Below are 16629 nucleotides of genomic sequence, written 5' to 3' on the forward strand. Positions count from 1 at the left end.
AGAAGAAAGGTTGCAAATATCTATGTATCTTTAACTACTGCTACCCCCAATGAGCTTAATTTCAATAAACTACTTGTAGCCTTTACAAGATAGCCATAAAACTAAAAAGCTATTTAAAATCTAGAACCAACATATGTTTCTCATGAATGCAGTTTCTTGGATTTAGAACATAGATATATTTAGGAAAGACAAAATAAGTAAGACGTAATTTACAAACAGGGTAAAAAGTTACTTTTCTTTCAGTTTCAGATTCGAGAGTCTAAACATGCCCAGTTTGAGGAGAAGGGAGGAGACAACCTCTTATGTCTACACAAGATTAGACAGGAAGAGGAGCTACACTGGTGAAGGCCACTATTCCGACCGCTGCATATACAAAGCCAGAGAGGGCGAGAAAGATACGCACACGATACAGGAGGATACAGACTACATTCCTTTGCTATAGCAAACAGTGGGCTGATACCATAAATGATTCTAACCTATTCCAGCAAAAGACAAGGATGTTTGCTCTGAAAAACTTCTATAGGCAATTCAGTGGCTATAGCAAAACAGAAATAAGGGAGAAATGGTTTCATTGAAAATGATTTTCTTGGTTGTGCTGTGAAAATGTGTGTGTGTGGGTAAAGCACAAACCAATGATCAAAAAAGTAAAAATCTTACTTTTTCTAACAGAGCATATGACCATCAACATGATGGCCTATATTTTGCTTTTTGACTCTTCCACTATTATTAGAAGCTGTTTATAAAAGTGAAACCTAGCCCTGAGTGGTGGCTCAGTTGGTTGAAGTGTCATCCCATACAGCAAAAAGGTTGTGGATTTGATTCCTGGCCAAGGCACATACCTAGGTTTCAGGTTCAATCCGCTGTCGGAGCGCATACAGGAGGCGACCAATCAATGTTTCTCTCACATCGATGTCTCTCTCTCTCTTTTCCCCCCACGCCCCCAAAAATATCAATAAACATATCCTCAGGTGAGGATTTTTTAAAAAGTGAAATCTTTACCTTCTCCACCTTCGACTGTGATGAACAAAAAAACTTAGAAGTATTTTCAGAGCTTACTCTGCTACTTGCTAAACAGGCCCTGGATAATTTCTGAAGGTAAATTATGCAAGGAAAAATAAGCTAGTTTGCGGGCGTATCAGAGCTTCTCTCTGTAGCTTAAAATACTACCTTGATCATAGCATCCGTTTCCACAGCGTCTTGCTCTTTCTCATCAGACTGAGAGTCATCCTCCTGGAACTCCTCACTGTGCTCAGGATCCAGCGCTGGGCCAGTGCTGTGCCTGGGGGCCTTCACTGCCTGGAGCGAGTACGGAGTCAGGTGGGCTTCCCTGTTGTAAGCTCTTGTAAAGGCCGCCTTCACCTAAAGAAAAGAAAAGGAGGGGACTTCTAAAATCTAAGTGCCAGATAATCCTTTTGAACTCTGTAGGCCTAAAGACTTTGAAAGACCCTGGGAGCCCCTTAAAAGTATTTGCAAAATATTTATACACGTGTGTGTGTATATTTATTATATATATATGCATTTTTCTATGGAGAAGGTCCATATTTTTCATATTCTAAATAGAGCCCATGACTCAAAAAGATAATCAGTATTTGGAAACTTTAAGGCAGACCCAAAAAATGACTTTTAAGTCGTCATTTTTACCTAATTCAGTGCTCTCTCTGCAGTTCTACAAGTGATAAAGTTAGTCAGTAATCAGTAAGTCAAAAAAGGCTCACAATAAGGTACAAGTTAAAGTTGGCCTTTATTTACAAAATACTTTTACTAATAGTGGCTAGTTCAATATACTAAATAACTTGAAAAGCCTTCACATTGAGCTTCTACTCATTGCAGAATTAGTCCATGAATGCTAACTGTAGATGTCTCCTGTGATAAGTTAACCACAACCATTGAGCCAGGTCGGAATTCCAGAGAAGGCAAGCCACAGAGAACGTCTTCTAAAACATCACCAAATAAGCAGGCACAAAGTGAGGTATTAGATAGTACATACTCATGTTATGTCACTAGGTTTTTCATGCTCATTATGTGAAGTAGGGGGCCCATTACTACACAACAGGTTATCCAACTGGAACACTGAATCCACCGAACAGGCAGACTAAGGGTAACACTCCTCAGCCAGTTAGCACTTCTTTTCCTCCGTTCCTTCGCCTGGCTCAGCTGCCCACCCTTCCTTATAAGGAATATATTTATATTTGTTCCTCAACTTTCACATCTTGCTTTTCCACTCAGCATAAAGCAAAGATAAACATACAAATTGTAAAGTTAAATCCAGAAGTCTTTTCTTAATATCATATTCAAATAGTATATTTGGAAAGCACAGGCCATAGAAGTAAAAAGCACTGAAAAAACTAAACCTTTTAAAGCACATAAAACACCTCTGAAGTACTCCCAATACAAACCCGGTAATTACAGTGATGGAGAGCCACTGGGTGACAAAATTTACCTTGGGATCCAGCTTGGAGAAGGGACTAGGCTTGCCTCCCCAGCTGCTAATCTCCATGATAGTCTCAAAGTCTTCTTTCATCAAATAATAGGCATCCATAAGGGCAACAACGTCCTGTACTCCTTCTACCCCTTGTGAGGTCAAGGGCTGTATAAGTGCATCCCTTATATGTGATAGATAATCCAAATTTATAGTCCTTTTGCTGGAGTAAGTTCTTAAACCAAAACAAAAGAGACACAGCTGTAGTCAACAGCGAACTACCACCAATTCAAGTCACAGTGTGCACATCAGATGGGAGTTCAACCACTTTCAATAACGCACAACGGGATGCCTGCTATTTCACAGCTGGTGTAGGGAAGCCTGGTGCCGCGCCAGCAGGTCATGTATAGACACCAACACACTCCAAGGGAGTTTGTACTTACCTGCATCAGAGAACGCAAACCACAAATGGAGGTTCTGCTTCCATCCTACTCTTTAAGGCCCAGGCAACAACAGTGCTTCCGTGTGCTCATACTTCTCACAGCCAACGGTTACTCGTTCCCAGTTCCAAATGTGAAAAGCATCCCTAAAAGTCAGGGAGCTTGCCTACCTAAAGTGCCACTACCACTTCCTAAGAAGGGTCTGAAAAACTTTTTGCTCTCTGGATTGTCACACACAAAATTACATATGAAAGCTTCCCTCACATTTCCTAACACTGTTACTCTGAAATTTTTAGTTCTAGAGCAGGGTTTTCACCAAATCTAATAAACTGCCAAGAATGTTCCTGCCTTCTGGCCAGGGAAAGACAGAAAAGCAGTCTCTAACTGGCTGAGAACTAGAATGGTATCACGAAAAGGCTGTTTTTCTTTCTATTTAAACACTGTCGCTTAAAGACAGAAAATAGCTCGGTCTGAGCAAGATGGCGGCATAGGTAAACACCGGAGACTGCTGCCGCAAACAACCACTTCAAAAATACAACTAAAAGACAGGACATCACCCAGAACCACAGGAAGGCTGGCTGAGGAGAGACTCTTCAACTAGAAGGAAAAATAACAGCACACCGAGGCTCAGAGGAGGCGCAGTGTGGAAAAAACTCAGGTGCGGAGGTGCGCGCGCAAAGCGGGCTGGTGGCTGAGAGCGCGGTTGTCGTTTTCGGTCAGGGGGGAGTCTCAGACTCTGAGCTCCAGATACGGGCGAATCGCTGGGGACTCGGACCCAAACGGGAGAAGCGGGAGTGTCTGGCATCAGTTGGAAGGCAGCTTTCCCTCCGAGGTTTGCAGCGGTTCCGGGGGTTCTGAGAAGCAGAGCCTCTGGGAACAGGACTGAGGGCACCATAACGGCTCCCTCCGCCCGCCCTGTTGAGCCCGCCCCGCCCAAGCCCTGCGCAGAGCCATTTGCAGGATCACCTCAGGCAAAGGCTAGATTAGCACCTCCCCAGAGGACAGAAGTTTTCCGCGGCAGACACAGCTGATTCACACAGCCAGTCGGCCTGGTGGTCAAATCCCTCTAGTATTAACTACAACAATCAAGGCTCAACTAGAACAAGACTGCGCACAAAGACCACTAGGGGGTGCACCAAGAAAGCATAAAAAATGCGGAGACAAAAAAACATGACAGAAATGGAGGATATAGAGCTAAAAATCGCAATTTTGAGGGCTTGCAAAAATGTGCTAGAAGCTGTCAATAAACTTGAGGAGAGAGTCACGAAAACTAATGAGACCCTCGATGCTATGATAAAGAACCAACTAGAAATTAAGCATACACGGACTGAAATAAAGAATATTATACAGACACCCAATAGCAGACCAGAGGAGCGCAAGAATCAAGTCAAAGATTTGAAATGCGAAGAAGCAAAAAACACCCAACCGGAAAAGCAAAATGAAAAAAGAATCCGAAAATACGAAGATAGTGTAAGGAGCCTCTGGGACAGCTTCAAGCGTACCAACATCAGAATAATAGGGGTGCCAGAAGATGAGAGACAGCAAGATATTGAAAACCTATTTGAAGAAATAATGGCAGAAAACTTCCCCCACCTGGTGAAAGAAATGGACTTACAGGTCCAAGAAGCGCAGAGAACCCCAAACAAAAGGAATCCAAAGAGGACCACACCAAGACACATCATAATTAAAATGCCAAGAGCAAAAGACAAAGAGAGAATCTTAAAAGCAGCAAGAGAAAGAGACTCAATTACCTACAAGGGAATACCCATACGACTGTCAGCTGATTTCTCAACAGAAACTTTGCAGGCCAGAAGGGAATGGCAAGAAATATTCAAAGTGATGAATACCAAGAACCTACAACCAAGAATACTTTATCCAGCAAAGCTATCATTCAGAATTGAAGGTCAGATAAAGAGCTTCACAGATAAGGAAAAGCTAAAGGAGTTCATCACCACTAAACCAGTATTATACGAAATGCTGAAAGGTATCCTTTAAGAAGAGGAAGAAGAAAAAGGTAAAGATACAAATTGTGAACAACAAACATGCATCTATCAACAAGTGAATCTAAGAACCAAGTGAATAAATAATCTGATGTACAGAATGAACTGGTGATTATAATGAATCAGGGACATAGAAAGGGAATGGACTGACTATTCTTGGGGGGGAAAGGGGAATGGGAGATGCGGGAAGAAACTGGACAAAAATCGTGCACCTATGGATGAGGACAGTGGGTGGGGAGTGAGGGCGGAGGGTGGGGCGGGAACTGGGAGGAGGGGAGTTATGGGGGAAAAAAAAAGAGGAACAAATGTAATCTGAACAATAAAGATTTAATAATAAAAAAAAAAATAAAGACAGAAAATAGATGAACAAAACAGTATTTCCAATGTCGCCAACCTAAATCTTCCAACCCAGCTGCCACCATCCTCAAACCAGGCAACTAAATATCTATGTACACTTCAAACAAGAGACCTCAAAAGCTGTTGACTCCAGGACCCACACTAAAATCAGAAAGGAAATGAAAAATCCTTTTAAAAATTACCCATGTCCCGAGCTGGTCTGGCTCAGTGGATAGAGCGTCAGCCTGTGGACTGAAGGGTCCCAGGTTCGATTCCAGCCAAGGGCACATGCCCGGGTTGTGGGCTCGATCCCCAGTCTGGGGTGTGCAGGAGGCAGCCGATCAATGATTCTCTCTCATCATTGATGTTTCTATCTCTCCCTCTCCCTTCCTCTCTGAAATCAATAAAAATATTTTTTTAAAAAATAATAATAATAAATAAAAATTACCTATGGGTCATGCTCCTCCCTTCAGGCAACTGAATGTCTGAATCACAAGACCCCACACAGTTCCCCTATCAGAAATCTAGAACCTGGTCCACAACTGTTTTATTAACTAGGCAAAGAGTTCAAACTGCTCCCATTTTAATTCACCCGTTTCCTCTGAGTCTGTCTCCTATAATCCAGCATACTTGAAGACAAGTATGAGCCGTAAGCCCAGTGCCCAAGACAATCATCAAACCTTTTCCAAAATTAGTCTTGTAATTTGTTACATCACTGTTACCTTCTAGTAGGATCACATAACATTAAATCTAGTAAAGTCTAAAAGCATCGTCTAAATCAGTGATGGTGAACCTTTTGAGCTCAGCGTGTCAGCATTTTGAAAAACCCTAACTTAACTCTAGTGCTGTGTCACATATAGAAATTTTTTGATATTTGCAACCATATTAAAACAAAGATTTATATTTTTGATATTTATTTTATATATTTAAATGCCATTTAACAAAGAAAAATCAACCAAAAAAATGATTTCGCGTGTCACCTCTGACACGCGTGTCATAGGTTCACCATCACTGGTCTAAATCAAGGGTCCTATCCTCAAAAATCTATTACTTCCCCTGAAATTGTATTTGTACATTAGTGCATTGGGGGGGGGGGGGGGGGGAAAAAAATAGGGCTTCTCAAAGGCATCTATGACCCAAAAAAGATTAAGAGTAATAAAATCATACTTTTCCATTTTTAAAAAAGAGAAACCTGGGCTATAAAAGTTAAGTAGGAACATTTTAATTTACTTTACAAGTTGAGAGGCTCAATACAGATGTGCTTGATGATGACAGTGGCCTATATATGATTCCTTAAGAAACACTTGCTCAGCAATTCTATGTGCTAGGGAGTGAGCCTCAGTTCCTACCCCCAGAAATGTTCTGTCGAACAGGAGAAGGGGGCAGACATCCAAAAGGACAGCCATGAAACACTGTGAAAGTCCAGTGCTCACAATCCACATGAGCACAGTACGGGCACCACAGGGGACACCCTAGGGCACTGGGGTCCTGATATTAACAAGCAGTGGACAGGGAGCAGGGAGAAAGCTGAGAGGCCACAACTGGACCAGGGAGGACAGCAGGGGAAAGCAGCCGTTTCCAGCTCCACAGGCTGCCTGCATCCCTTGGCTCACGGTCCCTTTTCCCATTTTCAATCTCTCTCTGGCACTGCTACCCCCGCCTCCCCCACTTTTTTTAAAGACCCTTGCAATTACACTGGGCTCACCCAAATAATCCCGGATAGTCTTCCCATCTCAAGATGGGAATGAATTTGTGTTTTAAGCCATTAAATTTTGGTCATATGTCATCATAGCAGCAACAGAAAACTAACACCATGGTGGCAATAAAAGGCTCATGCCACAGGCTAGGAAGAGGGAATGGAGCAGGAAGTAGAAGAACTCAGTTCAGCTTTAACCAAAAGCCAAGGGTGAACCAAATACTAATATCCTCTCCCCAGACCAGAAAGATAAATAAGATTGCTCAAGTAGTTTTTCATGGTTAAAAGTAAACCCCTAAAGCTCACTTAATATGTGTATGCATGCACATTTTCTAAGGTTTTAAACATTAACAAAATTGAACCAAGTAAGAATTTTGAACGTCCTTAAACTTCTCCAAACACACTGGTTCTCAATCATCTGAGTATTGACTTCCTGTTAAAGGTAAACTGTATCTCCATCCCAAATGACCAGGTCACTTTACTACTGGGATAGGTAAAAAAACTAGTTCATTTATCGATATGGTTCCCTTTTTCCAATTAAATTATTCTGAAGCAGAGATACTGTATATGACTACTAGTAATAGGCATTATAATCATAGCACTATCTCAGAGGAATACAGTTTTAAATGTATCTTAAAGTTATAAACATTTCTACCACCTGGCTTTATTCTTCCAAAGTATCCTTTTAGTGATAAAGTAAGTGTTACAATGATTATGGATAATAAAACTCAAGCTCGCACATGAGCGCGCGCGCGCGCACACACACACACACACACACACACACACAAACTTATTCAGGAGTATTTACCTAGTTGGCAATAAAATCAAAACTAAAATATAAATCTCTTGACTAAAGCTATCCTTACTAGATAAAGGCTAAATACATTACACGGATAAAATACCAGAAATGGAGTTTTACCACTTACCTGAGACTCATGTGCAATGCAAGATCCTGCACAAGACGATCCTGTCTGCCTGTAGAGGAGTGCTTACCCAACCAGCTGGGGAAGGTGGGAAACTGAGTCATGTACCCCCTCATTAATTCTCCAGGAAGAACACTGGCATAAATGGCCTGGGGAAAAATCAAGCGCAGGCCACGATTTAAATTCAGTACAAAGTTGCTTCCTTAGCTTCCAAGCAGTCTTTGGAAATGAAGCATCAATGTCACACATAACTAATTCCAGGGCAGTCAGGCCCTTTCCCTCTGTCTCTGATCTGTGGGTGTGGAAAACTTATTCCAGAGAAAACAACTGATTATGGTAAATGCCTTGTTCCAAAACACACATGGCCCTGAGAGAGATCATCTTGTCAACTCAGCCTCCTCAACCATCTGATCTCATGACACCGTTACCTTGTAGACGCCAATGTCAGAGAGGCCTATGCTTGCCTTTAACACAAGCTACTGATAGCACAGGTGGACCAGAGCATGAAAAACCTAACCGTTATGGAGTCAAGCAAACTGAGAAAAGTGAAAAGGGGTGTCCTTGAATATCTTCCATATCCAGGGTTTCACTTGTTAAACGCTGGAATTATACATACATTTTGTATGCTGCTTTATTCTAATAATTAATTTTTTCACATTAGTTCATCTTTACAAATAATTTCAAAGGTGGCATAATATTCTAGTCAAGAGATTTTACCATAATTCATCATTCTCCTGTTACTGAACATGGGAGAGTCTGTCCAATTTTTTGCTTTCGGAACTAATGCTTTCGGGAATATTTTTGTACATTAAGCTTTTTCTGTGTTTGAAATTATTTCTTTAAGATAAATTCTCAAAAGCACAAGTATTAGGTAAAAAAAATGAACACTTTTAAAACATGAGAAAGAATTCTTTATTTACAGAATGAGTCCTTGTTTTTTTGTTTTCAAACAATGTGTGGTAGGGTTCATCGAAGAGTAGACGCTGGAAGTCCCTTGTTTATTACTGTATAAATAATAATAATACTGTATAAATATGCAAAACAAGTACTCTTAATTATGAATGTTGACCAAATTCTATTTTGAGTAAAAAATATCAACCGAAGTAAAGTACCAATACACAGCTGCCTCTTTAGCAAGAAGAAAATGAGAATCCACATATTAGAAAGTGGCTACTGACCTCCCCTGGCTGCCGTTCAGGAAAAAGCCACTAGTAACCACCTGCGAGAGCCAAGAATGGCAAAAAAAAGAAATGTTCTTAAGATAAAACAGAGCAAATGAAACTTTTTAAAAAGTATTTGTATTGATTTCAGAGAGGAAGGGAGAGGGAGAGAGACACAGAAACATCAATGATGAGAGAGAATCATTGATCAGCTGCCTCCTGCACGCCCCCTATTGGGGATCGAGCCCACAACCTGGGCATGTGCACTTGACCGGAATCGAACCCGGGACCCTTCAGTCCACAGGCCGATGCTCTATCCACTGAGCCAAACCAGCCAGGGCGAGCAAATAAAACTTTTGACTCACATCTTAGTTATGACCCAAATCTAACGTTCCTAATTTCCATATGTCCATTTACATAAAACCATTCTGAATCACTGAAAAATAAGGCCAGATTAAGAAATAGACAATAGTGACCACAGAGTTTTGGTCTCTACCAGATGGCATTTTTGCCATAAGAGCCATAATGTTTTTCTGGTATTTCAAATAACTACAGGAGCTGACAGCTATTTTGTTCTCTTTAACTAAAGCAGAGCCTGCGTGCGCTTTAAGGAGACCACTATGCTTACCTGTGTGGGCAGGAGACTCCAGTTTTGCTTACTACGGATCTGCCGGTCCACGAGGTCACCATCACATATGCTATCTGCTGCTCTGCTTAAAAGCATCAAGTGCTTTTTTATGTCCCCCCTGCAGGACAGAAACCAGTCTGGATTACACCATTGTGTATACTCCACTCCTCTCCCTCTCGGCTGTCTGGCCTTCGCAGGGTTAGGGAGGGTACCAACTCTAACCCTCATTAGCTCCGAGCACTCACCCCGCAGCTACAGGCTTCACGTGTATGTAGTTCTCCTGGACAAAGAGGGGCGCTATTGAATAATCATGAAAAAAGAGATCGGATTTGTCCACAAGCGACATATGAGCAGTCTCCTCTCCAGCTGCAAACACCTTCCGGGCAACATCAAATGGGCCCTAAAAAGAAAGGGCCAACATCCAAATGCTGACAAGACAAAATGGTGGCAAAGATGTGGAGCAGCAGGAACTCTCATGCATGGCTTCACTTTGAAAGACAGTTTGGTGGTTTATTACAAAACTAAACATACTCTTAATCATACTATTCAGTAGTTGTACTCCTTAGTATTTACTCAAATGAATTAAAAAGTTCTATCACACAAAAACTTGCACATGAATGTTTAGAGCAGTTTTATTCATAACTGCCAAAACTTGGAAGTTGCTTTAGTAGGTGAATAAAGAAACTGTGGTACATCCAGACAACGGAATATTATTTAGCACTAAAAAGAAATGAGCTATCAAGCCATGAAAAGACATGGAGGAACCTTAAATGCATACTACCGAGTAAAAGAAGCCAATATGAAAAGGCTACACAGTATGATTCCAACTACATAATATTTCCAAAAAGGTGAAACTATGGATATAATAAAAAGATTGGTGATTTCCAGGGGGACAGGGGAGGATGAATATACAAAACAGAGGATTTTTAGTATGCTACCATGGCAGATACATGTTATTAGACATTTGTCAAAACCCACAAAATGATGTGTCAGTGTAGGTTCATCAGTTAAACAAATGTACCACTCTGATGGGGGTGTTGACAGTGGAGGAGGGTGTATGTATTTGGGGACAGGAGGTATATGGAAAATCTCTGTACTTTCTGTTCAATTTGGCTGTGAGCCTAAAATTGCTGTAAATTTTTTTATTAATATTTTTAAAAGGGGGGGGGGGAATACTGCTTAATCATTGCTCTAACTAATAAATTCTAAGCAGTGACTAGGTGAAATACAGCACAGAAATCATCGATAAGACTTCTCATTTCAGGGAGGTTATTAAACCATTAAAAACAGTTCCAGACCCATTAAAAACACGAATGAAATCCATACATCAAGGACTGTGAAAAAGCCACTTTAAAATTATTGATGCATAATTATAATTTAAAACTTCCCCTTTTCAAAATCTACAATATACATTGCTAGTCCTTGAAAAGCATTTCATTTGAATTAGAAACACTTTTAACAGCTGTCTATATCTCTTATAAATATCCAGAGGTTCTATAAGTGTGTCAAGGAACTAAGCCCAACCAGAATTAAGTAAGAAATGGAAATTTACTTTACCAGTTTGATGTCCTTTTTGGCTCTCTGAGAGTCAGCCTTGGCCTGGTCATAGGTTAGTGCCTTGCTTCGTGCACACCACATGCTCAGGTTGTGTAAAACCTAAGAGAATTGCAAATAAGACACTGTCAAGGTGGGACAAAACGCCACTCCTGCCCAGCCAGTGTGGCTCAGTGGTTGAGCATTGACCTATGAACTAGAAGGTCACGGTTCAATTCCTGGTCAGGGCACATGCCCAGGTTGCAGGCCCGATCCCCAGGAGGGGGTGTGCAGGAGGCAGCCAATCAATGATACTTCATTAATGTTTCTATCTCTCCCCTCCCCCTTCCTCTCTGAAATCAATAAAAATATATTCCACTCCCTCTCCTCAAACAGCTTTAAGGCATTAATTCAAAAGAATTATCAATTCTCATGTAATATATATTTAATTTACCTGTCTGATATCTTGATTGGATCCCAAAATTATTTCATTCATAGCTGGAGGGGGAATCTTCAAACCCTCTTTAAATGCAATTGACATCATAGCACCCTAAAATTGACAAAGGAGAATCTTCAATGATTTCTTTTTTAAACTTATATAATCAGATATTTAAAAAATATTTATCAGGTACTTTCGAAGTTGACCTTTAAATAAATAGGATAGTGTGATGGGAAAAAAATTCCAAACATCATACCTTAATCTGTTCAACCCGAGGTCTTTGAAAACGAAGATCAAAACAATAATGAACCAAAGAGCGAATCTTAGGATGATTTCTATCATTGCACATACAAATAATGGGAATTTTTGTATGTTTTATCAGGCCAATTAGTTCCTAAAAGGCAAATTTGCAACACAAAAATAATTATTTTTAAAAAAACAAATACCTCACAATATATGCATTTTCAGTTTTAAAAACCAACTCAGCAACAAGCTTTAATTGCCACAGATACCACATAATAATAATTAGTTCTTTTTATTTTTTGTGGAAAAAACACACACTAAAATCCAAGAGTAAAACCCAGCAAAGCATGGCTCAGAGGCTGAGTGTGGACCTATGAACCAGGAGGTCAAGGTTCAATTTCCGGTCAGGGCACATGCCCGGGTTGTAGGCTAGATCCCCAGTGTGGAGCCTACAACAGGCAGCAGATCAATGATTCTCTCTCATCACGGATGTTTCTATCTCTGTCTCCCTCTCCCTTCCTCTCTGAAATCATAAAAATATATTTAAAATAAATAAATAAAAACCAAGAATACAATGCTTTCATTACCTGAATTCCTCCCCTGTCCTCATTGCCTGCCATGCCGTCTACTTCATCCATGATGAGGGCGTGTTTCATGCTTACTGAAGGGGCTGCTCCACCTGGCCCATGTTGAGAAGCAGTGGGAAGGGTCAGAAACAAAGTAAGTTGTTCAAACACTGCTGCTTTATAAGCAATTATATCACACATTTGAAATTGATAACAACACATGGTACAAAATTCAAACAGTACCAGAGAATGCAGTGAGCAGAGATCCTCCCTCCCACCCTGGCCACCAAGGGCACCCAAATTCCCTCTCCAGGGCAAACAGTATGAACAGACTCTTTATATCCTTTCAGAGATATGCTGTACATGTTAAAAATGTATGCAGAAAAATATACACCTTGGTTTAATCATCCGATATGTTTTTGTGATCTGTTCTTACCTGTAGATACAGAACACCACACTTTTCAAGGCTGTTTAATAATGTTCCATTTTACACATCTATCATAATTTACTTTTCTATTAATAAAATGTGAAGTTGCTTTCAATCTTTTGCTGTTATAAATCACACTAATGAATATCCATGTGTATGTCATTTTGCATACATACAAATATTAACAGTGAACCCAAAAATTAGGATTTCTGGGTTAAAGGCAATGTGTAATTTAGAGAAATACTGCCAGATTGCTCTGCCAAGCAGTACCAATTTACACCACCTCCAGCAATGAATAAGAGTGACATTTCCCAAGCAAGTTCTTTTTAACAATGACTTTTTACCATTGAAAGTACCAAGAAATCCAGTGACCTGTAATATACCACAGGTTCTAAACATGCGCTGTGCAGTCCTAGCTGGGCATCTCATTGTCCCCTAAGCTCTGGCCATACTAGAACACAGCGCCACTTTCACACCTTCTCCCCTCCCCTACTACTCTTGTCTGAAATAACCCCTTGCACCCACAAATGAGTCTCTTTCTCATTCTTCAAGGCCCTGCAAACAAATGTTCCCCTTTTACTGGTAGTCTCCCCCAAAGCCTCAAATAGAATCACTTCTTCATGTAAAGGCCTCTGTCACCTCACTTTCTTGTCCTCTTCACAGGATTCACCTGTGAATCCGCTAAAGTCATATGCAAAATACATAAACATGTCCATGTATGCATTTTTATCACATTCTCAGAAATTTCTAAGACCTAAAATAAAGGGTAACTATTGTCCTATTAGAGTTACATCAGAGGCTTTTCTTAATTCTCATTAGCCCCAGGATTTAGCAGGGTGCCTAGTACATAGTAGCGGTTACTACACATTGAAATAAACTTTTTTTTCTTGCTTAACCAAAGAAAACTGTTCAAAAAGCCACATACTTGAATAAAAGCCTTTGATGCTGGTATTATTCAGTGACTCAGCAACAATATCCTTTAAACTGTTCTTACTCCGAGTATCACTTGCATTCAGCTCCACGTAGCTATATCCCAATTCCTAATCAAAACATTGGAAACCATTACTATCACAAGACAAATTAACATTCCCCCCTCCCTGAAAAAATAAGAGTTAAGAAGAAAGAGGGAAGAAAAAATCACGCCTTAGCTGGTTTGGCTCAATGGATAGAGCGTCGGCCTGCGGACTAAAAGGTCCCAGATTCGATTCCAGTCAAGGGCATGTACCTTGGTTGCGGGCACATCCCCAGTAGGGAGTGTGCAAGAGGCAACTGATCGATGTTTCTCTCCCATTGATGTTTCTAACTCTCTACCCCTCTCCCTTCCTGTCTGTAAAAAAATCAATAAAATATATTTTTTTTTAAAAGAAAAAAATCACATAAGGAACGAGGAGTAAAAAAAATAAAGTATGATAATAACAGACAATGAGGTTAACTATAATACACCTCACAATCATGACTTTAAAACATCATATTCATACATACCACACACACATAAACACACATTTACTTTTAAAACCTCTGCTGACAAATCACTAACCTGGAAGAATATATTCAAATAAGCAATTTTACTGTTTGCTTCTTAAAGTCCTGAAGAGAATTAAATATAACCATCCCAAGATTTCAATATCAGGTATACAATTAATCTATTATAAGATGCCAAAAATTAATTCTTGACTTCAAGATAAAAAAGTTAAATCATTATAATTGTCCTCTGAAGAAAAATCAAGTTATTATGGTTCATTTCCCAAAACTGATCATTATCTTGATCATAAAGCCTTAAAAAATGCCTAACAGAATTCCCAAAAAGGTAATGACAATAATAAAGGGAGAAAAAGAGTCATGTGTGCTACTGGAGAGACTAGGGGGAAAATATATTTCTTTGGTTTTTAATGTTTATAGAGTAGAAAATACATAGTTATTATACCTGTTAAAAATGTATGCTCTGGTCCCTACAACAAATATCAAAAGAAACCAGCAGCTTATGGGAGAGAGCGGGGAAATCCAGCAATAAATTTAAAGTAAGTTTAAAGTCCTTCATTCTATCATTCTGACACCATTTCATGTATCGTTTCATAGCATTCTGATACACATAAGCTGTGGTTTGCTTTACTGCCTTGTCTTCTCATTGTCTAGATATAGCAGCCAGAGAGACACAACAGCAAAGGCAGGGTCCTACATACCTGGGTTCACACTGGGCCACCGCCCTCCTCTCTAATAAGCCCATTTCATTTGTCACATGAAAATGGTAACAGTGCACAAAATTCTTAGGAGGGTTTATAAGATATTTGTGTCTATAAGACTTATTATCTATAAAATATTACAGTATCACCTATAATTATAATGACAAATACTTTTAAAATATGAAAATAACAAATATCCCTAAAACCAAAGCAAATTCTAAAGGTTTAATTTCAGGAAAGAATATACACAACCGGTTAAAATATATACACACCACACACATACTCACACACAAGCGCACATATCCCCTACACATGCCCACTCCGACGGTACTCTCCAACTGAACTACAAGAGAACACCCACCTGACAAACCAGAGAGGCCGTGGTTGTTTTGCCAACACCTGGAGGGCCTGAGAGCAATGCCGCTTTAAAACTAGAGCCATCATCTTTGCCGGCAAATTTACCAAACTTTGCTGTTAGAAAGAAAGAAGTTTCAGAGTGTTAGCTGTATTAGCTAATAGAATTCAGGATTAATTGTGCATGAACTTAGCATAAAGAGCAGTCCTCCAGTTTAATTCTAAATTTGCAGAATATTTTCTACAAAGTATAAACAATAGTTTCCACAGCACTTAGAAAAAGTTCTACTCCCTACATCACCTCCACCCAAAATAAAAAACTAAAACTCATTAACTTGAAAACTCTGCTTTGAAACAATACTTTTATGATTCCCTTTGCTAAAAAGCACAGGTCATGGAGTAGACTACCAGTCTCCAATCCTAACCCCAACTACCCTTAACTCCACCACTCACCAGCGGGGAGAACTTGGGAAGTATCCCTCTGGCCTGTTGCCTCCTTTAGAAAATGAGGATAACAACAGTAATGTGCCTGGGTGGATGCTGAGGGGATGAATGTGCCCAAGCAGAGCCTGCATGAACCGCAGATGCTGTGCCTTCAACTATCTTGCACAGCTCCACAGAATTCTTCCTCCCCTTATGACACGGTGCCTGACATATACAGGGTGCTCATACATACACTCACAATGACTAAGAGAGACTTGAATCTCCTGCAGGCTTGGGAAAAGGGACTATAGTTAACCTGAAGCCTTAATCTTCTCTAGGCACACAAAGCACTTATCTCCCCGCTTTAGGGTAGACTGTATGTGGCTTTGGAAAGAGAGAGCCAACTTAAATTTAACCTTGTATCATTACAATTATATTATCTGATACAAATAAAATAAATTGGCATTCTCGGCCAATGTCTAGTGACCACACACATTAATAACCCAGTCACCACTTTGACAATGACTTTACTGTGATGCTCACTAAACTTTGCTTCTTATTTCTTACACAATATCCTCCAGGGCTGCGGCTGAAGCTCAAGAAAACACTACCAATGTTTGTGATCTGAAACCTCTCCGCTCCAATAACATTTTAGGCATTAAATGTATATTGTGGTGTTCATAGTCCATGACAAATACATGGTGAACAAGCACAGAACCTAGAGAAGCTAGGACTATCAGGCCTACCAACAGCAAGGTTTTTAGGCTGCCTCATCTATAACTGTGCCTCTATTTGCACCTTTCCCCCAATCTCCTGGCACTCTTCCCAGTCCTGTTCGTATAACCTTCAGATCTTGGTACAT

At 40.1% G+C, this 16629-nt stretch overlaps 2 protein-coding genes across 7 annotated transcripts in view; one reads left to right on the plus strand and one right to left on the minus strand.

The window, feature by feature from the left end:
• WDR19 (WD repeat domain 19) overlaps window positions 1–668 on the plus strand; it is a 77802-nt gene extending 77134 nt beyond the window's left edge. Inside the window, exon 38 of the mRNA XM_014548668.1 lies at window positions 244–668. The gene's annotated coding sequence lies outside the window, so the exon portion shown is untranslated. The remainder of the gene's footprint in view (window positions 1–243) is intronic.
• The window catches only part of RFC1 (replication factor C (activator 1) 1, 145kDa), a 75954-nt gene that overhangs the window by 2879 nt on the left and 56446 nt on the right, over window positions 1–16629 (minus strand). For all 6 annotated transcript variants that reach the window (XM_014548670.1, XM_014548674.1, XM_014548673.1 and 3 more), the window contains 11 exons: window positions 15352–15461; window positions 13736–13850; window positions 12405–12496; window positions 11831–11968; window positions 11590–11685; window positions 11160–11258; window positions 9848–10002; window positions 9603–9720; window positions 7818–7963; window positions 2441–2654; window positions 1168–1359 (listed from right to left, as the gene is read on the minus strand). In XM_014548670.1, coding sequence (XP_014404156.1) covers window positions 1168–1359; window positions 2441–2654; window positions 7818–7963; window positions 9603–9720; window positions 9848–10002; window positions 11160–11258; window positions 11590–11685; window positions 11831–11968; window positions 12405–12496; window positions 13736–13850; window positions 15352–15461 — 1475 coding nt within the window. The remainder of the gene's footprint in view (window positions 1–1167; window positions 1360–2440; window positions 2655–7817; window positions 7964–9602; window positions 9721–9847; window positions 10003–11159; window positions 11259–11589; window positions 11686–11830; window positions 11969–12404; window positions 12497–13735; window positions 13851–15351; window positions 15462–16629) is intronic.

The sequence above is a fragment of the Myotis brandtii genome, unplaced genomic scaffold (assembly GCF_000412655.1).
Source record: "Myotis brandtii unplaced genomic scaffold, ASM41265v1 scaffold520, whole genome shotgun sequence".
Classification (NCBI taxonomy): Eukaryota; Metazoa; Chordata; class Mammalia; order Chiroptera; family Vespertilionidae; genus Myotis; species Myotis brandtii.